The sequence below is a fragment of the Anthonomus grandis genome, chromosome 2 (genome assembly GCF_022605725.1).
Source record: "Anthonomus grandis grandis chromosome 2, icAntGran1.3, whole genome shotgun sequence".
NCBI classification, from domain to species: Eukaryota; Metazoa; Arthropoda; class Insecta; order Coleoptera; family Curculionidae; genus Anthonomus; species Anthonomus grandis.
Window position 1 is genome coordinate 35265496 of NC_065547.1, and position 26160 is coordinate 35291655.

At 31.9% G+C, this 26160-nt stretch overlaps 1 protein-coding gene across 1 annotated transcript in view; it reads left to right on the plus strand.

The window, feature by feature from the left end:
- Positions 1 to 474: 474 nt before the first annotated feature.
- Positions 475 to 26160, plus strand: part of LOC126750159 (protein PAT1 homolog 1) — a 60372-nt gene continuing 34686 nt past the window's right edge. Inside the window, exons 1-9 of the mRNA XM_050459678.1 lie at positions 475 to 630; positions 1849 to 2011; positions 8170 to 8354; positions 8414 to 8603; positions 13266 to 13423; positions 13689 to 13731; positions 13797 to 13951; positions 15537 to 15730; positions 21576 to 21717. Of these exons, the coding sequence (XP_050315635.1) occupies positions 574 to 630; positions 1849 to 2011; positions 8170 to 8354; positions 8414 to 8603; positions 13266 to 13423; positions 13689 to 13731; positions 13797 to 13951; positions 15537 to 15730; positions 21576 to 21717 (1287 nt within the window). The 5' untranslated portion in view covers positions 475 to 573. The remainder of the gene's footprint in view (positions 631 to 1848; positions 2012 to 8169; positions 8355 to 8413; positions 8604 to 13265; positions 13424 to 13688; positions 13732 to 13796; positions 13952 to 15536; positions 15731 to 21575; positions 21718 to 26160) is intronic.

Sequence of the window (26160 nt, forward strand, 5' to 3'; positions counted from 1 at the left end):
CCGGTATCCGTAGACTGCGTGTGTAAAGTTACTTACGAGTAAAATACTTACAAATACATTTTTTTGAGTACTCGTACTCGTACTCGTAGATTATACGAATTCATTTTTTTTTACTCGTGCCCAGCACTGTTACTCGCTAAAATATAGCTTTAGTTCGTGACAGGTCACACGTCGAACGTTAGCGTCGTCTTCATTACCGTTAATATATTTTTTGTTGGCAACACTAAAAATGTTCAGAGTGACCAACATCAAAAGAACACAACCACTATGAAGATGGCGGCGACCAGGCAGTGGTCATTTTTGGGTATCGTGGCTATCTGCATTAGCAGTTCAGATATTATATTTATTAAGTTCGTGGATTACGTGGATAGATCTCTTCATAATACGCAAAGTGTATTATATTAAGATGGCGCTTAAGGTTCGCAAGTGACAACTGACAACACGTCTGTGACATGATGTCAGTAATGTCAAAGTCAGAATAATAGTAGCTCATCTAGAAAGTTGTTTCATTTTGCCTTGCTGATAATTAAAAATTAAAAAAAAATATAATGTTTGCAATTATTGGGAAATCAAATGGCTAATTCTTTTTTTGATTTTGACACTTCCCTAAAGGGAGACTTAGACCTAAAGGTGAGTTAATTTTTATATACTTTGTAACCATATTTAATACTAATCTCAATAACTTTGGTAACAATAACCAAATAATAATTTTGTCAAAGATTTCCTGATCATCTGGAAATCTGGGACAATTTTAGGCTTGCAGCTTTTGCCTACTATTATATTTTGCGCTAATAGTTTGTTATTACAAAGTTTATATTAATATATCCATTTTTTTAGGTAGTACTTATTTTTGTTTTTAATGCAAATTAAAAAAAAATCTTAGGATTATGTACAGTGTGATCATTCACAAACTGAACTAATCAGTAATATAATTGACTATAGAGTTTTAATTTATTATCAGAGGTTGCCCCTACATCATCTATAATGTTGATTGATAGTTGTAATGCTGTGTTTCACAAGTCAAAATCAAGCTGTTATACTGCAGTTTCTTACCAATGACTTATTTTGTATTTTTGATCTTTTGTATACTTCTTTTAATCGTTAAGGGGCAGACTTGAGGTAAAAGATTTCCTAAAATTTTTACCAGTAAAATCCCTTTGGAAGTTAGTCTGTCTGAAAGAAAAAAATGGTATATTTTTTAATTTACAAATTACCTTTATAAATACTACTTGAATTTTTAAATCTTACCCATTAAAATCAGTTGCAGAGAAACACCATTTTGATATTAAGCTTTTTTTCTTAAAATTACCCCTTATTAAAAATTTACAACCTATATTACCAGCACTCAATTACTACACACCTTGTAGGTAGGTAACTAATCAATAAATTTTTGTTGCTTCTGAGTCTTGTTAAATACTAATTTAGATAAAAACTATTTGTTAAATATTTTTTTCATCAGTCTCTCATTTTTTATCATCCATCTTGTACTTTTTTGCCAACTCTTTCTATTTCATTTGTTGCTTTTTTTTCTAATTGGTGTTAATATTGGTATAAAATGGTGTCAATAATAATTATCAGAAAAATGATTTAAATAATTCTCCAGAGTTATATTTTAGAAGAGTAGTTTTGTTAGTTATTTAATGAGGGGGAAAATGCTCCACTTTTTTCCTGAGAGCTGCTGTTGATTGATGACAAAAAGTTTTTTGGAATGTCATTGGCTTTACCATAGCAATTTGCCACATTTCAGATACTTAAACTGTCTTAAAACCAAAATCTTATATAATCATAAATTATTACTTTTTCTTTTTATCTGGCTAGTGTTACTAATGTGGTATTTTCATTTTACAGAATGGTGCTCCTCTGCTGCCAGAGGATGAGGAAGGTTATGATGAAGAGGAATATGATGCCCTAAATGATGAAACTTTTGGTCAATCAACTTTGGATGACTGGGAAGAGCAGCATAAACAGTTTGCAGAAATTAAAGAGAGCTCTAGGCACAATGACAAACTTGGTAGGTTTTCCAGTGAAACAGTGTAAATGTGATTATTTCAAATAAATAAAATAAATTCTATAATTAGGGATATCTGATTGGTTGCTATTTATATGAAATCAATTTCTTAGAAAATCAAGTGCCCAGAACATTGAAAGGCTTTCAATGTTCTAAGATCAAATTTTGTTCATATATCAGAAAATTTTACATCCACTTGGTGTTTATTTAAAAAATATATAAAAAACATTAATTAGAACTGTGTGTACACTTATTATCTTAAAAGTAAAATTTTGATTTCAATTATGTTTACATCTTTAAATATATAGGTAAATACATATATACAGTACCGAGCAAAAGTAAAAAAACTTTTTTTTTTTAATTTTTAAATTTATTTTATTAAATTTAACTAAAATTTTTTTTGTCCTATAATACTACACCAAACTAGATAATAAAAATAGAGAAACACATATTTAAAGAAAATATATAATAACAACAAATTAATATTTAGTTGCATATCCCTTGCATCTCCTTTTCATAGATCCAATCAGATTCCCTAAGGTCTCCTTGGGTACAGAATGTCATGCAGCTTCAACTGCTGCAAACAACTTGTCTCCATTTTAAAATTTTTTGGGATGTTCCTTACAAATTTTTTTGTTTACTAAATCCCATAGATTCTCTATAGGATTAATGTCAGGACTCTGAGCTGGCCAGTTAACAACAGTTATTTTTTTGTCCTTAAAAAATTTTTATAATTTTAGCTGTATGCTTCGGATCATTGTTGTGTTGAAACCTCCATTGCAATGGCATGTTTTCCTCGGCATATGGCAACATATTATCATAATATTTCTAAATATTTAAACCGATCGATAATCCCATCAATTTTGACAATGGGGCCCATTTCCATACCAGAGAAACAACCTGACACTTGTACATTTCCCCCTCCATGCTTAATAGTGCCCAAAGTATACTTTGGATCAACTCTTTTATTTTTAGGACGCCTGACCCATAAAATACCATCAGAAGAAAATAAATTAAACTTACTTTCATCCGAAAATAATACTGTATTCCATCTTGCTTCTGACCAATTTAAATGGTCATGTGCAAATTGAAGTCGGGCAGTTCAATTCTTCTTCGAAATGAAGGGTTTCTTGGATGGTTTTCTTGCGAGCAAGCCACTGTCCCTTAAATGTCTTTGAACTGTATGGACACTAATATTTACATACTCTAGTTGAGATTTTATATCCACTGCTGTGTTAAATGGATTTTTAAGAGCTAAGGATTTAATCTTCTCGTCAACTCTAGGCGTCGTTTTTCTAGGCCTACCAGTTTTAGGTGGACTTATTAATGAGTTTCTAATGCACTGTAACTTTATGGTTTTGGAAATGACTGAGCGGTTTAATCCTAACTGCTTAGCAATGATTGCTTGCTAACACCTGATTGATATTTTGATATTATCAACTGTTTTATACATAATGCCAAAGTAATACCTCAAGGCATATTTACAGGTTATTCTTTATTAATTAACAAAATATTATTATGTATTGCTTTCAATAAGCAAATATAAACTAAGAACTTTAAAAGTGTTTCTCTACTTTTGCTCCTCATAAAATAAAGATAAGCAAATAGATTGTTTTTGTTGCAAGAATTTATAAATACCAAATATGTTTTTGCATTCCTTTGAACCTAAAGAAATAATGTGAGTATTTGTTTATTGGCAATAGTCGATTACTCTGGCTTTATATTCATTAAATAAAATGTTTCTCCACTTTTGCTCGGTACTGTATATATATAACACTAAACATAAGAACACTACAAAAAGATGTATTAATATATTTGATGATATGTTCAACCTACATGTCAAATAATATCTTGACTTATTATCCATTCATGAATGTTGTTTTCGATTTTATTAGTGAATGGTTTATTTCTTAGGTCCATGATTAACAAATTATAATATAAAAAATAAATAATAATAAAAAAAAAATAATATAAAAATAATAATAATAAAAAAATAATAATAATATAAATAATAATAAATATAAAAAATAAATAATAATAAATAATACAAAATAAATCATCAGAGTTTTTTGATGATGTCATTTTTAAATTATTTGCTAATTGGAAATAACACTAAACATTTTGTTTGTTTGCTTTTTGCATTTTATTTATGGCTGCATTGGCATAGGATGTGTTGATAGCTACTGTTTTGCAGAACAATATTAGATATTTGCAAGCAAAGCTACATATTGTTTTCTTATCAACAGAACAGCATAACAATCTTGATTACTGAGATTTTTAAAGTCAAGGCAAATTTTTATTTTTCTCACGGCACATTTCAACGATATTTTTGTCTCTTCAAGTTTTATTGGTAAATAATTACTGAAGTTTCATTTGCTAAATAGTCTGAAAAATGTTAATTATAGGCAAACATATGTATTTATTTATTCTTACATTTTCACTTTTTGTATCAATATAACATGTAAAAAGATTATAAAGAATGCTTTGTATTCCTATGTTTTTCAATTTTTTAATGTGTCAAACACTTTGCACAGATCTATAAATAACAACATATTTCATTATTGTTATCATTTATATCAGAATAATTCAAAGGAACTAGACACCACTGTTATTTTGTAACTTAAAACCAAATAGCAATTTATTAAGTATCTTTAGATATAACTAATAATACCTCAAGAAGTATTTTTGTTTCAAAAAAGAATTTAGTTAAATTGAGATTTAAATTAGATGTGTGTAATAAAAGATCATTCTCTTTGTAGATTTTTTTGGTCCATTTTTATTGACAAAAGAAACTTCATCCAACTATTTATTATACAATTATACATACATGGTTATTAGTGTCTTAACATGCCCATGGTATGTTAAGAGAGATATTATAAATCTAGACATAACTTGGTTATCTCGTTACCCCATATATCAAAAAGTAGCACCAACTTTTGATTGATTTTTTAAACAAAATGCCTTATATATTAAAATATTTTTCAGTCAAGAGTTGACTAGACACTCTGATTTTGAAATACACTCGCCGGCACAAAATTCCGCCACCCTGAAATATTGTCCAAGTTTGATGTTTTATAAATTTTTTATTTTTTATCAGATTCTCACGATTTTGCCATCAGTTTTTAGATACATTTGTTGTGTTTTTTTAAAATCATTTTGTAAAGTAGCATTTTTCGATTAGGCTATATTATACAGGAGTAAAACAAACTGTTGTTTTTTCTCGTAATTTCAAAAGACCCTGTAGGAAAATTAAGGTGGATAATTCTGTTTACATACTGTTCCTTGTAATCTTTTATGTATTCTAAACATTTCGATTTTTGATTCATTCCATTATCTCATTTCTGCTGCGAGCTGCAATTTTTTTATTAAAACGCTGATTTGAGAAATTCAGAAACAAACATTTCAAATCATTGAGAAACAAACACTAGGTATATCATAAAGTTAATTAAAAAAAAAACAATTTTAATAGCGTGTATTTCCTCCTCTCGCAGCAATAACCGCTTGCAGTCTTCGCGGCATCGAATGAATAAGGTTCCTTATTCGTTCTTGAGAAATAGCCACGGCCGACTCTACCTTAACCTAGATACCTAGATAAGTAGAGGAGGCCGTGGAATAGCCTCATATTCTTCGATCAGCGCTAGTCGTAAGTCTTGCAAGGTTTGTGGTTGTACAGGACGACGACGAACGGCCCTTTTAAGTTGATCCCAAAGATGTTCTATTGGGTTGAGATCCGGGCTACATGTGGGCCATTCCAATCTTGGGAGTCCAACTTCATCCAGATATTCGCTCACTACATGTGCAACGTGAGGTCTAGCATTATCATGCATTAATGTAAATTGGTTCCCAATGAATGGAGCAAATGGGACAACAACTTCTTGAAGGATTTCCTCGATGTAACGGTGGGCGGTTAGAGCTCCATTTTCAATAAATACAAGATTGGTGCGTGCTTCGGTAGAAATACCCGCCCAAATCATGACTGAACCGCCACAATATGAGATTTGTTCTGAAATGGTGCAGTCAGCATATCTTTCATTTCTACGTCTGTATACCCGCTCACGATCATCCGGCGTCCTTAAACAAACCCTGGATTCATCTGTGAATAGTACGTTTGCCCACTGTTCTAGAGTCCACCCAAAATGCGAACTTGCAAACCTTAGTCGATGTTGTCGATGCCGAGGAAGTAATTGTGGACATCTTGCTGGCCTTCGTGAATAAAGTCCAGCTTCTGCTAATCTACGTATCGTTCTTTCACTTACACTTACTCCATGAAGTATTCGCAAGTCATTTTTTAGACACACAGCAGTAGATCTTCGATCTCTTAAAGAACTAATGGTGACAAAGTGATCATCAGCTGCAGTGGTCATTCTCCTTCTGCCAGAGCCTTGTCGTCTAGTAAAAATTCCCGTCTGTAAATACCTATTCCAGGCATCTCGAACTGTAGACCGCGGAAATCTGAGTACGGGCGACATAACTTTTGCTACGGCCATCCTCTATTAACGCAACAATTCTACCCACGTCTGCTGGAGTTAATACCATATTGAGACACAACAAATTATAATAGTGACACTGTCAAACTTTGTCACATTAATTGCGTCCTTAGCCAACGTCGATAATTTTTAACGGAAAACTTGACATTAATTATCTAAAAATAAGCTTCAAATCAGCGTTTTAATAAAAAATTTGCAGCTTGCAGCAGAAATGAGATAATGGAATGAATCAAAAATCGAAATGTTTGGAATACATCAAAGATTACAAGGAACAGTATGTAAACAGAATGATCCACCTTAATTTTCCTACAGGGTCGTTTGAAATTACGAGAAAAAACAATAGTTTGTTTTACTCCTGTATAATATAGCCTAATCGAAAAATGCTACTTTACAAAATGATTTAAAAAAATCACAACAAATGTATCTAAAAACTGATGGCAAAACCGTGAGAATTTAATAAAAAAAAATTATAAAACATCAAACTTGGCCAATATTTCAGGGTGGTGGAATTTTGTGCCGGCGAGTATATATCTGTCTACAGCCGTTTGCAAAAAACAAAGTTTTTCTTTTTTTGTCTTAAAAGGTAAATGCTTTTTGCGAAGCAACTAAGGCTGGAAATAACCTAATATTTCAGACACCACTTTTCGAAGCCAAATCAAAGTTGCAGTTATTTTCATTATTAAGCCGCAATGTCGAAACGCTAAATCATAATATTTTAGATTAATAGAGCAAGGTTATAAGGCGATTTTGAAAATATAGTGTATGTACGTCCTGCTATCCAATTACGTCTAAGGTACTATTGGTTATTAGTTCAATTTCAGGTACAGGTACTTAACTAAAATTAATATTTTATTTATTTTTATATGGATGTATTTCTTTTTACTTTATTAAAACCATTTCATTTTATTAATCAGATTCATGTTATGGCTCTAGAGAATGTTCAAAGAAAATTCCTCAAATTTTTGCATTTGAAGGAAAGTGGTGTCTATCCTCAAAGAGGATTTGATAATGCTGTTTTACTGTGTCAGTTTAATATTGATTCTCTTAATTTTAGAAGGATGCTTGTTTCTAATAACTTTGTATATAAGCTTACTCACAATCTTATTGATTCGCCCCATCTTTTATCAATGTTAAACTTTTGAGTACCAAGATGTAACTCACATTTTATTGTCCTCATTCGAGAACTAACATTGGTAAGAAGTCACCAATTTTTGTTATGACCACAAGTTTTAACAGCATTTCTGCTTTGTGCGATATACATAACTGTTCTCTTAGACAAGTAGGTATTTTCACTAGGGAAATTTTCTCCTTTCTTATTTAAGTTAGATGTGTAGGTCTTACAGCTTAAGCACATATTGTATTTTTCAGTTTTTTTTTTCTCATATTTTATATCTGTTACTTGGTGTGCTAGCTTTGTTCCGTAAATGGTTTTGTACTGTTGAACAATAAACAATAAATAAATTAAAACAGCTTTTATATTATTTACGTCCATACTAGGTATGTCACGTATAGTATTTAGCTATATAGTAAGAGTTATAAATGCATTTATCGGAACACTGTAGTAGTTGTTACAGGTTCACATTGAATATTATATTTTATCCTTGCAATAATATATAATTTTATATGTGCAGTTGTGCTATACATACATATATCTAATTCAACATATTTTTCCAGAAAATTCAATTTCGCAGCTTGGCTTAGACGATTCTTCGGATGATGATGTTTCCAAAGACCTGCTTACATTTCCTAAGGATTCATCTGTGTGGGCGTATACTCCTATTCAAAAAAATGGAGAATTATCTTATCATCCAAACCCTTCTGCTGTATTGTCGTCACTACAAAAAGCGTCAAAATCATTTGTAGGTTTCTTATATTTTAGATCAATAATAATATCTATTAACTTCCTATTTCTTCACAGATTGAAAATCAAACTAACAATGCAGCTTTTTCCTATCTGAACCAACAGAGGAACAATAGCTTGCCATCTACGGGGTTTCCAAGCACACCTGGAAAAATATGCACTGTTGAGGAACTAGAAAAAAACTTAATTCAAAATTCCCAACAGGCTAAGCTGCAGAACACCGCGTCCATAGAAACGAAAGCACAAGGTATATTTTCTTTCACCATTTGTAATATTTTATTATATTTGGATAATTAATATTAGTTATACTCTGTTTCAGAAATGTATAGAGTAATAAACTGGGAATTTCCGTCCTGTTTGGCTAAATTTCGTGGTCGTTCATAGGCGTAGGTACTTATAATATTTATTATAAGTATAATTAATTATTATAAGTATAATAAATATTTATTATAAGTATTATACCTGCTATTACTATAGGTACTTTTAATTTAATTTTCATGGATTAAATGCCTTTATTTCTAAAGAGATACCTTTTAACTCGTTGTAGCATGCAAAAAGAGGGACAGGTAAAAATCATAAGGTAACATTATATAAGATATATTAAGTCTCATAAAAAAACAAATCCCAGTTGCACCCCTTTGGCGAATCGTTTTCAATGTTTATCAGTGGATAACAATGGGCAAAACTCATAAATTGACCCAAAACCGGGTGGCACTACCTGCACTCGACGAAAAGAAAGAATTTTACATTGAAACTAATACCTAACTAAGGTAGTGGCATAAAATATTGGTGGATCACCGGGTACCACTTTTGCATACCTAATGAGGTTTTATTGCTCTATACATTTCTGAAATAGAGTATAGAAAAAGTTGAAGAATCAAAAATTAAATTTTGGTTTTTCTGTTTTAGTTAAATTGATCTGACAAAATTCTTTTTTAGTACTTTTTCTGATCTTAAATTATATTAATACAACCAATGTTCGTTCGATACAGGCCAAAAATAAATCGCTTTTGGACAACCATTTTTTTATATTACGTCAATGTTTCGACCTCTCTGAAGTTATATTGTGGTCGTCAATTTATTATGTTAAACAGTCTTATTTTAATGTAATTTTTTTTTTCTCATTTACATGCTATTTAAGGGACTTTTGGGACTGAACAGTGGCGGGTTGGCTGCGGTAGTGTTCTGTGATCTGACCAAGACCTTTGATTGTGTTGATCACGGAATACTGCTGTGAAAGCTTGAGTGTTATGTTTTTCGGGGGCCGGCTTTGCAATGGTTCGCATTGTATTTGAAGGATATATATCAAAGTGTTTCCTCTTCGAAACAGCAGCCTGTTTCACATGGTGTCCCACATGGATCAGTGTTGGGTCCCATTTTGTTTCTGATATATATAAATGATATGGCACACCTTGATATACAAGGTATACTTATTCAATTTGCAGATGATGCAACGGTACTGTGGCATGATGTTAGTGTTGAAAACCTAAATAATACAGTAAATAGGGATTTAGCCAAAATTAAAAAATGGTGTGATCATTCATAAAACAAGTGTCATGAACTTTAAATGCAGTTTGAGCAGAGTTTGCCTTGGAAACATTGATTTAAATAATTTAAATGAGAATAAGTTCTTGGGAATAAGTCTTGACAACAAATTGAAGTTTGAAAGTCATATCAGATTATTGTGCAGCATTAAGTTGGCGTCTAATTGTTATGCCCTTAAAATCATAACAAGAGAAGTAGAGTTTGGTATGGCCAGGAATGCCTATTTTGCACTGATTGAGTCACATCTGAGGTATGGTTTGTGTTTTTGGGGTGCGTGTACCAATTAATTATTTATGAGTGTTTTTATCTTGCAAAAGAGGGCTATCAGATATATTTGCAAAGTAGGTATGAGATTCATGTAATGAGAACTTTTTATTACTCACAACTTGCCTTCTTTATTTATACTGGAAACGGTGTGCTTAATTCACAAAAAGGACGGAGATCTCAATGTTGGAGACACCATTATAGCAGCAGAAGGGCTAATGATGTGATTTTGCCTGTACCCTCAAACTCATTAATAAAAAGGTCATTTATATTTGATGATAAAAAAATGTTTAATCATCTTCCAGCGGATATTAAGGAAGTGCAAAGTAATTAGAGTCTTTAGGAAAAGGGTTAAAAAATTGTTGGTTGCAAGAGGCTACTATGAAGTAAATGACTTCTTTTTGGATAGATTTTAACATATGACATTATATATTTTATATTTTCTGACGAATATTTGTCTGTGCCCTGTCAGAAATGTGTATATAGTACTTATGTTTTGCTGTAAGAGATTTTCTTTTTTGAGCATTATTTTAGTTGCTATTTTATACCTATGTATGATTTGTGTATTGTATATGTGTTTTTTTTTTGTTTGTACCTATGTATCGTAATGCCATTCTTCCCATACAGCTTGGTCGCCAAGATTATCTCTTATGACAATAAACCATATTTTGATTTGATTAAATTAAAAAATTCTATTACTACTTCTTGATTGTATTTAGCATTGTTCGATTTTATTTTGTGTGATTTCCATTAGCTCCACTCTCCAGCACCCCAATTAGTCTAAATATAGAACGGAATTTATGTCATTTCATATGGCTTGGAGAAAACAAAAGAGAGATTTTCAAATATCCATATTTAAATCTGAACATCTTGGACTGTTTTTGACAATAGGCCACTCTCTATAGACTGAAATACAAATAAATATGTGGAGTTGAACAACAGTGTTTCCAAAGCAAAATTAAATATACAGGTCTGGTCAACTCAGGTCTTGATTGGCATATAGGCACAAGTAGGATTTCACTGATATTCAGTTGTTGCAGTGCGTACATACATTCGGCAAAGAATGTTGGATAAGCTTTTGTTAACTATAAATTATAATTATGTTTATACACTATGGCCCTCTCCACCCCATTCCCCAAATGAAAAATGTGTAAATATAGAATGGATTTTATGTATAAATATATCCCTTAGAAAAAAAAGTTATACAGGGCAAAGGATTTCTTAAGTTATTTTTTTCAAATTCAAACAATGCTCTATTATCATAAATACATAAATGAATTCATTACTAAAACATAATTAAAAATGATGTATTATAATATTTAACTGTCAATAAATCTTCAGAAATTGTTTTTGTTAATGTGCTCTTATTACTGTCTGCCCATAAGAAGGTGTCAAAAATAGACTGACCATAGGCCTCACTAATATTGGGTTCTTATAGTATAGTAGTTCATAGTTGCTGCTTGTAGATGTGTCAGATACTTGACGTGTGTACTCTAAGGGAGATCACACTCAAAGAACATACTGAGACGAGTACGAGGTATATTTGTCATCAAATTGTTTGGCGAATATTGATTAATTTTTCTATTAATTATATGTTAGCCAAACAGTTTTCGATAGGTCCCTAGATTAAAAACTATTGATTTGAGCCGTTGTGCATTATAAGACCAATTTAATGAATCATATGTGGGTCGAGTCAACTCAGGTCTTAGGTGCGACTTGGTTATTGACTTTATAGGTAGGACTGTTTGGCAAACGGTGGTTGATTTCTTGTAATATACCCACACCATATTTAAAGATTATGGGTACGTCTAGGAGATTTTTTTTAAGGTGCTCTTGAGAGTATTTTAAAATGTTGTTCACAACTATATGTGTGTGGAAGAAACCCTTTTTCTATAAGGCAGTCAAAACAAATTTCATGTAAAAGCTGTAGCTTTATATCCAGTGGAGAAACATTTCTATGCATTTCTACGCATTATTAATTTTTTTAAGCGAAAACCATGCCTCTGACGAAGAAAAACCAAGTGTGCCAATTTACTTAGAAATGAACGAGGATTTTAGAAGTGATTTTTATTTCAAGAAAAACTGATGTCGCATAAGGCAGGCAGACCTTAAAAATAATTCAATGCAAATTCCATACGGACGTTGGCACGCAGATTCTTATGAGATAGATTAAAACAAACCTAGTTTTAATGTATCTAATTTTTCTTAATACTTTGGCAATGTATTTATGTAATTTTGGATAATGATATATTATTTGCTTGGCGTTGAACCTGTTAAGGAGTTTTTAGTAGCAGCGTCTCTGACAACACGGTAGACGACGTGCGGCCCTACAGGTTCTCTGTGAAAGCTGATGAATACTTCTTGGAGATGCAGGATGTCTTGAAGGTTCTTCTTAAAGTGCCGAAACAGGTTATCCTGTTCGCAGCGACAGTTATGTTCTTGGTACAGAACTTCACGTTTTAAAAAAGGAGCTTTTATTTAAAACGCATTAAAATTAGGGTGAAGAAATAATATAAACAGCAGCAGCTTTGGCACTTTATTAAATGATACGGAAATCTAACAAACGGTTGCTTAAATACTAATACAAATATAAAGTTTTTATTTAGATATTTATCTAATTCAATCTAATTTTACAATGAAAATGTAACGTTTTTAATAAACTATATAAATAAACCTAAAAACGGGAAGGCTTATTAATAAGCTCTCTTTACTTTTCTCTTCACTTTTTTCATAATTGAAAAAAGTAATTATTCCTTACATGCGTCAATACGATTTATATGAATTGTAATAGAAGATTCAATCAAAACACAGTTGGTACGACATGCAAGTGAGGTAACTGGTACGAATCATACAAATATGCCCCATCTGTAGCCCATGCGAATGGGAAAAAAGGGATAAAACTAAGAGGGAGACAGACCCTGAATCGCGATACTTTTTTAGCATGTCGGATTATCGCTCATTAACGCGGGAGTCATCGATTTTCTTTTGAAATCTCCTCAATATATTATTTATTATAATTTTTCTTTTTTACATATTTATTTAAAACTTGATTATTGATATTTTTATTAACTTTATTTGCAACAAAATGTTTTTTTTTCAGAACTAGTGTCGATACACAATAGAACAATACCTCATACGCCTGTTATTGCATCCCAAAATCAAGCACTACTTAGCAACCTACATCATGCTTCACAAAACCAGCAGAGACCTCCTTATTTACAACTGGCTCATCATACACCCTATCATCCTCTTCTACAGGTAAACGATTTATAATAATTTTTATGTAAAAAAATATATAAACCAGTTTTCTAATGGAAAATGTATCTCTTTGTTAGAGATGTGGACTCAAAACTAAGTTAGAATTGGGATTATGTGAGACTTGGCATATACTTATTACACCCGCAATATACCAATTTTGCATATTTTTCTTGAGGCAGATTTTAAACTTATTCCTAAGTTTAGTTTAAATTATATAGATTAATAATATAGAAATTGCCATATTTTTATATTTCTTTGCTTACAGCATTCAAACGCTAGGATGCCTCCTCCCGGACTTCCACCTCTTAGTAAGTATATGCGTCGTTATTAAATCAGTTTATTTAATCATTATTAACTGTGAATTAAATTTCAGATATTCCTCCGCCTAATATGCGGCTCCCTCCGTCGCTTACCACGCCCCATCCAATGCTACCTCCAGGCTTTAGGATGATACAGCACCCTCATTTAATGCCACCCAATGGAGTGGCCCGATCACCTGCATTTTCACCATATACTCATTCCTTACCAGTAAGTACTTAATTAATATACAGAGTGTCCCTTTTCAAATAGTCAAAAATGCTACAGTATATACAAGAACCATAAAAAAGTAGTTTGAGATATGACATCGTTGCTCTGGAAGTCCCCCGTTTCCAAAATACAGGGTGTTAAAATTGCTAAAAAAATTCGTTTTTTCCCGCTGCATTAAAAACGCTTTAAGCGATTTAAATGAATTTTTTAGGTTTTAAATGATAGGTGGTGAGACAACTTTTTGAGGAATTGCAAGTAATTTGACTTGTCCAGGGACCGACTTGCAGCTCATGCACGTAAAATTTTGTATAAAAAAACAGGTACGCCACTGTTTTTTTGAAAAAAAAATTGTTTTCTGAATATTTTGTCTATTTCTAAGAAAACACAGCCGACACACCGTTTTGGTGCAAAAAAATAAAATCCATACCAGAGTATCTCCTTAAAATAAATAATAATAATAATAATAATAATAACAAAGTGTGTACGTCAGTCTTTGTGATGTTTAGTGTCGGTGCATACCTACTATCGTATTTTTACGGTATAGGAGTCACTTTTTTTAAAAGATTGAATTGGAAGTCGATTTTTGCAGAAGATTGAGATACCGTACCCAATTGCAAATAATGTTGTCAGACAGAATATTAAAGATAAGAGAGAACTCTGGTTCCAGTACGATGGCTGTCCAGCGCATTTCGCTCGTACCGTAAGGCCTTTCTTAGATCAAAACTACAACAACAGGTGGATTGGTAGAGGTGGTCCAGTCCTTTGGCCAGCAAGGTCACCTGATCTGACACCTCTAGACTTTTTTGTCTAGGGCGCCATGGAACGGCTTATCTACGCAACACCTGTAACCAACAGAGAAGACCTAGTTGCTAGAGTTGTGGTGACTGAGGACTTTCTGAGAAACGATCCAGGGGTCTTTGCTCGCGTACATCTTGGGTCAACAGGTGCAGAAAATGTGTGGAAATGCATGGAGGACACTTTAAGCATTTGGTTTGAATTGTTTAAATTATTTTTTTATTGTTTAATTTTTTCTTTTTAAGTTGTTTTTTTTTTTTTTTAATTAAATTGTTTATTGTTTAGTAAATTATTTATTTTTTATTATGGTGATAGTAAAATTTTCGACAACATTTTATTTTTTTGCATGAAAACGGTGCGTCGTAGCGCAAAAATTCATGAGATTTGTCTTATTAAAAATGAACAAAATATTTGGAAAAAACATTTTTTTTTTCAAAAAAAAACAGTGGCGTATCTCTTTTTAAATAAAAAAAAATATCATACATGTGCTGCAACACCGTCCCTGGACAGGTCAAATCCCTGCATTTCCTCAAAAAGTTGCTTCACCATTTATCATTTTTTTATCAAAAGTTTCATTCAAATCGCTATAAGCGGTTTTCAATACCACCTCAATACAAATTTCAATACCCTGTATTTTGGAAACGGCGCTCTTCCCACCATCGGTATCCTATCTCAAATTACTTCTTTATGGCTCCTGTATATACTCTAGCATTTTTGACCATTTGAAAGGGGACACCATTTATATGATTTGATTTTATAGCCAACTAAAAAATATAATTTTCGTCTAAAGGTTAACCATCAGTACAACTTCCCGCCTCCTCCCCATAGTATAGCTCCGTCTTTATCCATTATTCAATGCCAAAATAAATCAACGGTACCTCGGATGCAACAAGGTCAAACGCAGCAATATTCACCGCAAAGGCCACAACCGCAATACGGCCAACAGTATCCGCAGAGAATGAGACATGAGGGCGAAAGTCATAGGTAAATCTTAAATTATATTCTATTCACATTTGTTTTATTTAACCGTACATATAATTGTTATATTATTACATCTTATATTAGCACTAATCTTTCAATTAGAATGATTTTCGACATTTGTGAATATATCACGCTATAATGCGAATTTCATAGTGATATAGTCTATTCGGTCTATTGGATGAACACATTTGTATATACACACTATACAGTGTGTCCAAAATAAGGATGTCTATCATGGAGATCTCGGCAGCTATAGGAGATACGAGTTTGATTAAATTAGAGAAAAGTTGCGCATTTTAGAGCCTAACAATACGCCGTTTAGAAAGTTTTAAAATTTTGAGTAGTTCCGGAGATATTCGAGAAAAACCGAAATTTGCCGATTTCATTTTTATTTTTTTCTGGCGTTATTTAAAGAGATATGGAAAAACAAAAGACACTTTCTTATAGCCACTTTTTAAACTCTAAAAAATAACATTGCGAGATTTTTCGTACGACTTTTCGTTTCGAAGAAACCATCATCAACTTAATTTTTTTTACAACGATGTATGACACAATATGTTTCTACAATATTTAAATTGTAAAAAATGATTTTTTATTAAATTGCGATAGTTGATTTTTTATTAAATTGCGATAGGGTGATGTAGTAGGCTGTGAAATAATGACGTTGAGAAAATGTCAAAATTAAATAAAAATTAAATGTCAAAGTAGTTTTTATTATAACCATTATTTTTTATTCTTTTTATCTTAAGTGAAGTAAATAGTTTTAATTACTTGATAAATTTAGTTGACATTGTGTTTTTGAACTCTGTTTTTGCGTCTTGTTGCTAGTTTTTTTGTTACAAAATGGAAGATGCTTTTTTACCTGAGGAAAAATTTGATATGTTGAAATGTTATATCCTATGCTACAGCAACGCCGTTGAAGCTGGTCGTATGTATTTAAATAAGTATCCAGACAGGAAACAACCTAGTACAAACATTTTCGGACGATTGGTTTTCAATCTTAAGCAGTATGGTGCGTTTAAGAAGCCAGTATTAGTCAAGAAATAAGCTCTGCAATGAAGAAAAAGAAAATAATGTAGTATTAACTGTAACTGAAAATCCGGAAATATCTGTTAGAAAAATTGAAAATACCACTGGAATACCAAAATCTACTGCCCATTTCATGTTGAAAAAACATAAATACTACTCGTTTAAATTCAGAATCTGTCAAGGCCTCAGACCTCGTGACGAAGAAAGGCGCAGAACATTTTGTGAATGGTACATCAAGAAGTGCCAGGAGGATGAAACATTTCTCCATAGGATTATCTGGTCCGACGAGAGCATGGTTATAAATAATGGAATTTTTAACCGGAAGAACACCATTACTGGTCAAGAGATAATCCTCGAGTACACCGAATGGCTAGACATCAGCACCGTTTCGGTTTTAATATGTGTGTTGGCATTTCTGGAACAGGCCCCTTTTTTTACAACAATTCCCTTACCTTGGAGCGGTATCGCAACTTATTGGAAGAATCCCTGGACAACTTACCGCTTGCCAAGGTTAAAACTGTTGGTTTCAGCAGGATGGTGCGCCATAGGAACATATTCAACAGTTCTGTGGCCTCCTCGTTTCCTAGACATAATTGCGCTCGACTTTTTTCTCGACTCAATTTTTGTCTCTGGGGCTATTGCAAAAATTATATTTACAGTCGTGTTTTTGAATCTGAGGATCAGCTGAGGAGAATAGTTCTTGAAGCATTTGGGAGCATTACACCTGATATGTTAAGAAATGTTTTAAACTCGACTGTAAAAAGATGTTATCTGTGTTAATAACGCCAGAAAAAAATAAAAACGAAATCGGCAAATTTCGGTTTTTCTCGGATATCTCCGGAACTACTCAAAATTTTAAATCTTTCTAAACGGCGTATTGTTAGGCTCTAAAATGCGCAACATTTCCCTAATTTAATTAACCTCGTATCTGCTATAGCTGCCAAGATCCCCATGATAGACATCCTTATCTTGGACACACTGTATATTCCGCGCTTAATTTTGTTTTGAAGGAATTAAATCAACATCTTTTTTCCAACAAATATATTCTTATATTTTTATTTATTTTTTTTTAATAAATATTTATCCCTGACCTCAAATCAGATTACAATAAATTTGGCCTTAGACTATTTAGTGCTACATTTAAATAACAATTTATAAATTATAATAACAAACGCTTTAAGATTTTGTTTTTTCTTTGTTTAGTTGTTCTTGTTTTTCCAGAAAACCTTAAGGTTACGAGATACACAACTGTTTTTTTAAACACAGTATTTTATATAAAATTAATGGTACAGAGTGTCCAAATTTGGATACTTTTGTAGGTTATCGCGGTGTGAAACGAAATATGCTTAACCCTTAAAAATAAGCGGAAGTAAAATGGCTCACTAAAACAATACACAAAATTATTTGTTAAATCTACCATCTTAGCAGTGTTTCTATGTCTTTTTCGGTGATTCTATCAGGTCCCGGGAAACCATGATTTTGCATGACTTTTCTTATTGATTTTATCCAGATCAGTTTTCCTTAGGCTAACATTGTAGTGTAATTTATGTCCAATACCTAAAAAGAGTTGATTCATATGCTTTGCAGTATCCGAATCTTTTTTAATTACCAATCATTTTGTGTATTTTTTTTTGCTGTTTTTTTATTTTAGATCTCATGTACTGTTTTCCTTGTTTTTCTACTCTCACTTTGTGTTTCTTGATTTTTTTTTATGTATCATCTTTTTGTAATTTTATTCTTACTTTGAATTTGTTCCTTTCATCTTCAATGCACTATATTAATATAAAGTATGGTTAAGTTCTGTGAAATCGAAGAGAAGCATTATAAACAACTCGTTTGTTAACACGTTGACTGCCAAGCACGAGATAACTCGTGGTTGGCAATCTATAGCCAGTCGCCAGCCACGAGTTATCTCGGTTTTGACTAACTGTTTTACTGCGCCTAGTACGAGTAAACTCGTGGCGTTTGCGTTGAAATTTGTGGTGCTGGGCGCTCGCAATAGAGCAGTAAAATACATTGTGGCGTCATTTTTAAATTATATTTTCATCTTGTTTAGTTCAGAGGTAGCAAAATGCAGTGACACAAAAAAAATGTTTTTAGTTTTAACAAAAAGCGGAAAAACGTAAACTGTGCCTTAAAAATAGGGAAACTTAATTGCTAGTGCTTACAAATAGTTAAGATAATAATATGAAGTTTAGAAAAAATAATAATAAAAAAAAATCGTCTAAAAAATCTTGTTTAGTCATTTTTACTTTAGGTGGTAGTCTTTGAAACAATTTTCCACACATAAGGCTGGTTTTTCTTCACAGACAGGACAGAAATAACGTGTTTCTCGTCGAAGTTTATTCGAAGTACATACACGGCAAGCTCTTGTAGGTCATTGTTTTTTTTCGATTGGTGGCTTCCGAATAGTAAAAATCCCGCTGCTGGACTTAGGCATTTTATCACCGAGAAGAGTAGACACAAACATCTCTCTAAATTTTAAAGATTTTATTCTGCTTCCGGTCGATTTACGAAACAGCAAGTAAGCGTTATGAATATATATTTCGAGAATATGCAATGCAATCTTTTTCGGCCATCTAATGGTTTTTCTTTCGTGCGCTATAATAACTTAGCATTTGATCGGACTGGTCGATACCTGACATTCCTGCATTGTAGTCCTTTATTATATTAGGTTTCACAGAAACTTTTCCGTTCTTGTTGCGCACTTCAATCGTTTTCACTTTGTGCATGTTTGAATTGGTCAATACCTCTCGCTTGTCCTTCCACTTGCAAACAACTACTGATTTGCGTCTTTGCCATATACATTCGCCTTTTTTTAGCTTTTTTGAAACGACATACACTTGCAGCATGCCCCAAATCATTCTCGATAGCTTCTGATTTCCCGCAATATACTTTTATTTTTAGAACCATGCCAGCAGATTCGCATAGTTCCTATAATTTTACCCCGTACTTATGCTTATTATTTTTTATATATTGTCTAAAAATAAGCTTGCCACGCCATAAGACCATTGATTCATCAGTGCATAACTTTTTGTCTGGAACATAGTGATCCTGCATTATTTTGTTGAAATGATCAAGAGACTGGTCTAATCTTAAATAAACGATCTTCAGTCACTCCCGAATTGTCAGCGAAATGCAAAAAATGCAACAGTAACTTGAACTGATTTCTGCTCATAACCTGGCGCCAAAAGGGCATCTTGTACATAATATGTTAAGACCAATAATGCTCAATAGATGGAAAACTACATGGACCCATATGTAAAAGAAGACCGAAAAATATTTGCAGTTCATTTGGGGTGGTTTCGACCCATCTGGTCAATCTGGAGGACCTTGTCAAAGGATGTTTTGCGATCTCCTGGGTCGCATACAAATTTGTTTGTTGTGCCAAATAGCTTAAAAACTCATAAGAACAGAATAAATTTACAAGATATTTTATCGTTACTGGTTCTTGAGATCGTAAATGTGATTCTTCGGGTGCTTGTATTTGATCCTGATCACTTTCACTTGAAGTCTGTTCGCGGCAAAATTCTCAAGATCACGGTCATTCAAAGGACGTTTTCGCGACATTTTTATGCTCAAGTAGCTCAAACAACAATAAATATATGTCGAAAACAACTGAAAACCGTTAGCAATAACCAATAGTCCACACGTTTACAAGCCTAGCCGCATGCTAATACTAAACTGCCTGCTTCTGCGAGTGAAAAAGGTGTGCCGCCACGTGTTTACCATCTCTCCGCCTAACGAGTTATCTCGTGGTTGGGCGCCGCAAGAAACTTCTGCTTGGAGACGCCCGACCACGAGATAAGTTGTTTTTTTTTTACAAAAAAAAATAAATATAATATATAATATTAAGAATTTTGATTTGTAAGCCATTTTGACTAATTATTTCAATGTTGACATAGTGGCGTCTGAGAATGGTTTTTATATAAATGTCATGACAGTCAACGTGTTAATAAACAACATAATGATTAAAATGCACTGCAAACAGCGATTCAGTTAATGATCAAATTAGTACCAAAAACAGTTTTTTTTCTTTAGCAACATGTTTACTGGACAAAAAAATATTTATTTAAATGTCTTCTACCGCCATTTGAAGTTTGTCGGTATATTTTTGGGACACGCTGTATACTGTCTCATATTTGTTTTTCGCTTTCAGTTGCATTGCTTTTTTAAATAAAAATTGCCATTTAAAAATATATATTTTTATTTCCTGCATACAAACCATATTCATTTAATTTTATTCTTTTTGACTTTTGAACAGATATTACTATATTATTAAGCTTTTTTCTCTGTTCAGCAACGTCCAATCCTTTACACGGTTTGCAACTGAATAATTTCTCACTTCAACATATTTCAGAGAAATCACCCAACATTTTAATCAATATGTAGATAAAATACGAAGAAATCTTGTTTTAGGGAATGACCCAATAGAATTTATTACTGATATCGGTATTTAGCACCACTGCATTCTTCAACTTATTGTATTCGTTTAAAAACCTGTTATTGAACTTAATTTTACATACTTATTTTTAACTGAAATCCTAGGATGGACTTCACTAAACACGCAGTTCAAAAATCAAGATTTTATAATAAAGTATTAACTGAGATTTCTTAGGTTACCGTGTGCCATAATCGTGTCATGAATACGTTAACGCCGTATTTTTGCTATCGATTTAGTACTGTTGGAATAAAAATGTAAATATTTATAAATTTTTATCAGTTACATTTATTCGTTTAGTGATGTCAATCAATAAATATATTATATTTATGAATACATGAAGGTAGAAATAAAATCATTTGAAATGTTTTTTTTTAGGCATAGTCATGGAGACGGGCAAGACAATAATCGAGACGAATACGCTGGTTTGATGACTTTAAAAGATAAGCAATGGCTGCTAAACATTCAATTGTTGCAGCTTAATACTGGAACTCCCTATTTTGACGATTATTATTATACAGTAAGCATCGAAATATCTGATACACTATTTACATAAAACTTATAGTACATTATACATTAGGTGCAGAAAGATGGAATTTCGATCAAAGCAATAAGGATATATTTATATTAAATCATATTGCTTTAAACTCCAAATCCACACCTTACTTATTTTTTTTCTTTAATTTTTTCGGTCGTAACTTATTTTTTCATCTTGTATTTTTTTACTATACATGAAACTTTTTCAAAACTAATAAGAACTATACAAATTAATCAATCGAGCAACACAGCCACTTCCCTCTTCTAATAAGACTATGTTTTTTTAATATAATTAGTTTAAATAACTCTTATTCAATGAAAAACTCGAATTAACTAGCGCAAAAAAGCACGCTGACGACCAGCAATTCTAAAATATGTTCTCAACTTGTTAGTGGATAGAGTAGGGGTAGTTAGAAGGGGAGAAGGCCGCAAAATTTGGTCACATCGCATACTGGTATCACTGTCTATACAGGGTCTTGCAATAGTACGTCGGTCTTCCATAAAGCCTAAAAAAAAAGGGTTAACATTTTGTAACCTCTTAAAATTTTTTTGGGTCGTGGTAGCGCTTCATTTCTCGCTTTTTTCAAATGGAACATCGTTTATAGTCTTTATACATTTACTAGTCGACCAAAGTGTCTTGGCCTCTGAGATTTGGATGCGCGGTGACAAAACCGACGGGAGCTCATTTAAAGTGGTGCTCTCGTAGTGTTCACATTGTTTACTCCGCAATACCTATACTCACTCGGCAGTAAATCTTTATTAATATTTTGTGAGGTGATATTAAAACTTTTATAGTTCAAAATGCCCTTTCAAACTAGTTTAAAAAATAAAGTTCTTACCGGTCAAAGTCGGAAAATAATTAGCAATTTGTTAAATTTTATGCAAGCAGAAGCTGTAGCTGGAGAAGTTTCAATTCCTCTCGAAAAGGTATGTATGTATTTAATACCATTAACTTATTATTATTACACTAACTTAACTTATTATTATTGTTTTTTACGCGACTGATATAAGAGTAAACCATTAAGACAAGTTAGAAATTATGACCTTTCATCCCGCCAAATGTACGGTATTTTTTATAAGGGCATCAAAATTTGGATTAAATTTGTAAAGGTTGTTTTGATAATTTTTTAAATTGAGAATTTGATTTTGACTAAGACGGTCACTTTTAAATGATAAAAATAATAATTTTAAAAGTGTTTTATGCGTTGCTATGGTAACATTTTATTTTTTCACCCGCTTTTTTTATTGTTATAAGACTGGCTAAAAAACATCCATTTTCGTTTCGCTTATCCAAAATACATCGTGTATTGTATAGGAGGTATGGAAAACTAAGTTTTCGATGCACGTATTTTGGAAAAAATATTTTCACAACACCTTTTTCAGACGAGGTCAACAATTGACATTCGAGTCAAAAGCTATGATTTTTTTAGAACCACCCAAAAAATATTTTTTAAGATTAGAGCATCGAAAATTTAGTTTTGCTTTGTAAGGTTTATTGTTTTGCGACTTTTGATTTAAGGAAATTGTCACTTTATATAATGTATGTATAAATTTATAATGTAGGTACATATGTACATAGTTATGCACCTACGTGTTATGAAATCATGATAAAGATTTTTATGGTTATTATATTTTTGTACATAATTTAAAATATTTACTTTTTAAACAAATATGTAAATATATGTATATCTAGGTTTTTACCTAAAAAGTACCTACCTAGGAGAAGGTAGTTTCGTAATATAGGTTAGGTACTTGTATTTAAGGTTATCAGCTTAACACCTCTTAATAACACGCAATTAGTTAATCCTTTTTATTGCTTTGTTCCCTTATAAAATTAACATATTTTTAAATAATTTGATATTTACCACTAGATCATCTTCAGAAAACTTAAGAAAATCCAATTAATACATATTTACCTGGCCTGGTGCGCCTTTATTTATAATTTTATAAATTTTTGTATAAGCTCGTATTTTTACTACGTGTTAATGCAACAGCAAAGTATTTTTTCCTTATGTGTAATTGTTTGGCAGATTTATAAATTAACTTTTTTTATATAGGTTCAAGAACGCGTTGCAGCAGCAACAGGGGTATCAATTAGAAGTATTCGACGAATTAAAAAAGAGGCAACATTGGTTACATCAGGCCAATCAACATCGTTTTCAACACCTAAAAGAACTAATAAAAATACCAAAAATTAAAATTTGCTTGGACGACGCAGCTTTGGGAATTTTGCGAAGAACAATCATTAACCACCATTTCACAGAGAAGACAGTTCCTAGATTAAAAACAGTGCATGCAAAATATGTCGCAGATACTGGGTATCAAGGATGTAAAGAGACTATGCGTAAGGAAATGCATAAAATCAGTTTTCGATGGAAAAAATTTAGGAGCAATCAAAGAGTGCTAATGGAGCAGCAACCCATCAGGCTGCTAAGAATAGAGTTTCTTAAAAAAATGCGTCAGTACAGAGAAGAAGGTAGAAATATAGTATATATGGACGAGACATACATTCACTCAACGCATGCTCACTTAAAAGGTTGGAGTGATAACTCTTTGGAAGGCATTAAAAAACCAACAGCCAAGGGACCACGTCTCATTATAGTTCATGCAGATGGCGAAGATGGTTTTGTCCCCAATGCGTATATTAGATGGAAATCCAACAGCACAAGTGGCGATTATTATCACGATATGAATTATGATAACTACAAAAAATGGGTTTCAGACAATCTCATTCCAAACTTAAAGCAAAGGTCTCTTGTGGTAATTGACAATGCTCCATACCACAATAAGTAAATAGATAAAGCAACAACAACAATAACAAAAAAAGCAGAAATGCAACAATGGTTACGTTTAAGGGGTATATCATATGACGATAACATGTTAAAGCCGCAACTATATCATTTAATAAAACTGCATAAACCCAAATGTAAAAGATATGAAATAGATGAGCTTTTCAATACAAAAGGTCATGATGTGCTAAGATTACCTCCATACCATCCAGGCCTTAATCCCATTGAATTGGTTTGGGCTGAATTAAAACAATTCGTTGCCAAAAAAATGTTAATTTTAATTTCAATGAGGTAATTAAACATTGTGATGATTTCTTTAGAGAATTCTCTATTGACGAATGGAAATCAAGATGTGAACGAGTAAAACGATTTGAAAAAGAATTTATTTTAAAGGAACCTACAATTGATATAGCCATAGAAAAGGTTATAATTAACCTTGACGATAGTGATATTGAAACAGACAGTGATTACTCTAATGAGTCGGATAAACCAGAAAGTGACTTATCTGGAATAGACGAACTTACTGATAATGTTGAAGAACAAGCTGTGGAAAATAAGAATCTAACAGTTGACGATGATAAAACGTACCTTAATTTGTAATTTTTTTTATGTATAAATTTATTAATGAAATATTTGATAAGTATATTGCATTTTTTACCATTTACATAACATAATTTAATTTTATAATAAGAACGTTTTTAATGTATTATGTCTATATAAATTTATTTATAATGTATTAATTATATGTATATATTTAAATATATGTATCCATACATAATGTGTACAAATGTAGGAAATACATAATAAATAAATATTGGTAAATATTACACTGGATTTACTTTTGTTATAATTATTCTTTTATTTTATAAATGTATTCAAAATTTTTATCCTAAGTAATTTCCGTCAAGGCTGGTACACACTTGGGACACACTGTATATTGGTAAATATATTAATTCATGCTTTCATTTACTATTCATAATATAATTTAATTAAAACAAAAATTAAATAAAATTTTAAGCGCGTCAAATATGCTGGATGTAAACGTAGCACATGAGCCTCGATTTATTGATTTTTATGTTTTGCATCTTCCTCGCACCCTGACTCTTTCACTTCTTTATTTGCGCATCTCAGAGGCCAAGACACTTTGGTTGACTAGTAGTGAAGAATTAATAAATGATTTTTTTTATGTAAACATATCTTTACTAACTATCTTTAGACGTTTTTAAAATATTCACGATGATTATCTGTAGATATAAAATGTTTAAATAAGAACCAGGAAATCTGCATTCTAAATAAAATAGGTATTTTAATAGTAGTTTTGTTGCCAAGCAAAATATCTCAATTGTTTTTCTAATTAAATTTTTGATGACTATACAATTTTTGTGTTTATTATCAACTAAGTATTCATTTATTTGAACTTTGTTTCTAAAGGAAGCATTGTTTAAAGATTTTTAAGCAAGGACCAACTTGTTGACATGATATTTGTATTGGTTGAATGTGAAAAGAATTGCCTTTTAGTTTTTTGAATGTATGGGACGCGTTATCCTGATAGGAGATGTACAGATGAAAAATCTTTTAGGTTATTAGTGATATTTGTGGAGAGATGGAATGTTTATTGCCCAAAGGTATAAAGAATG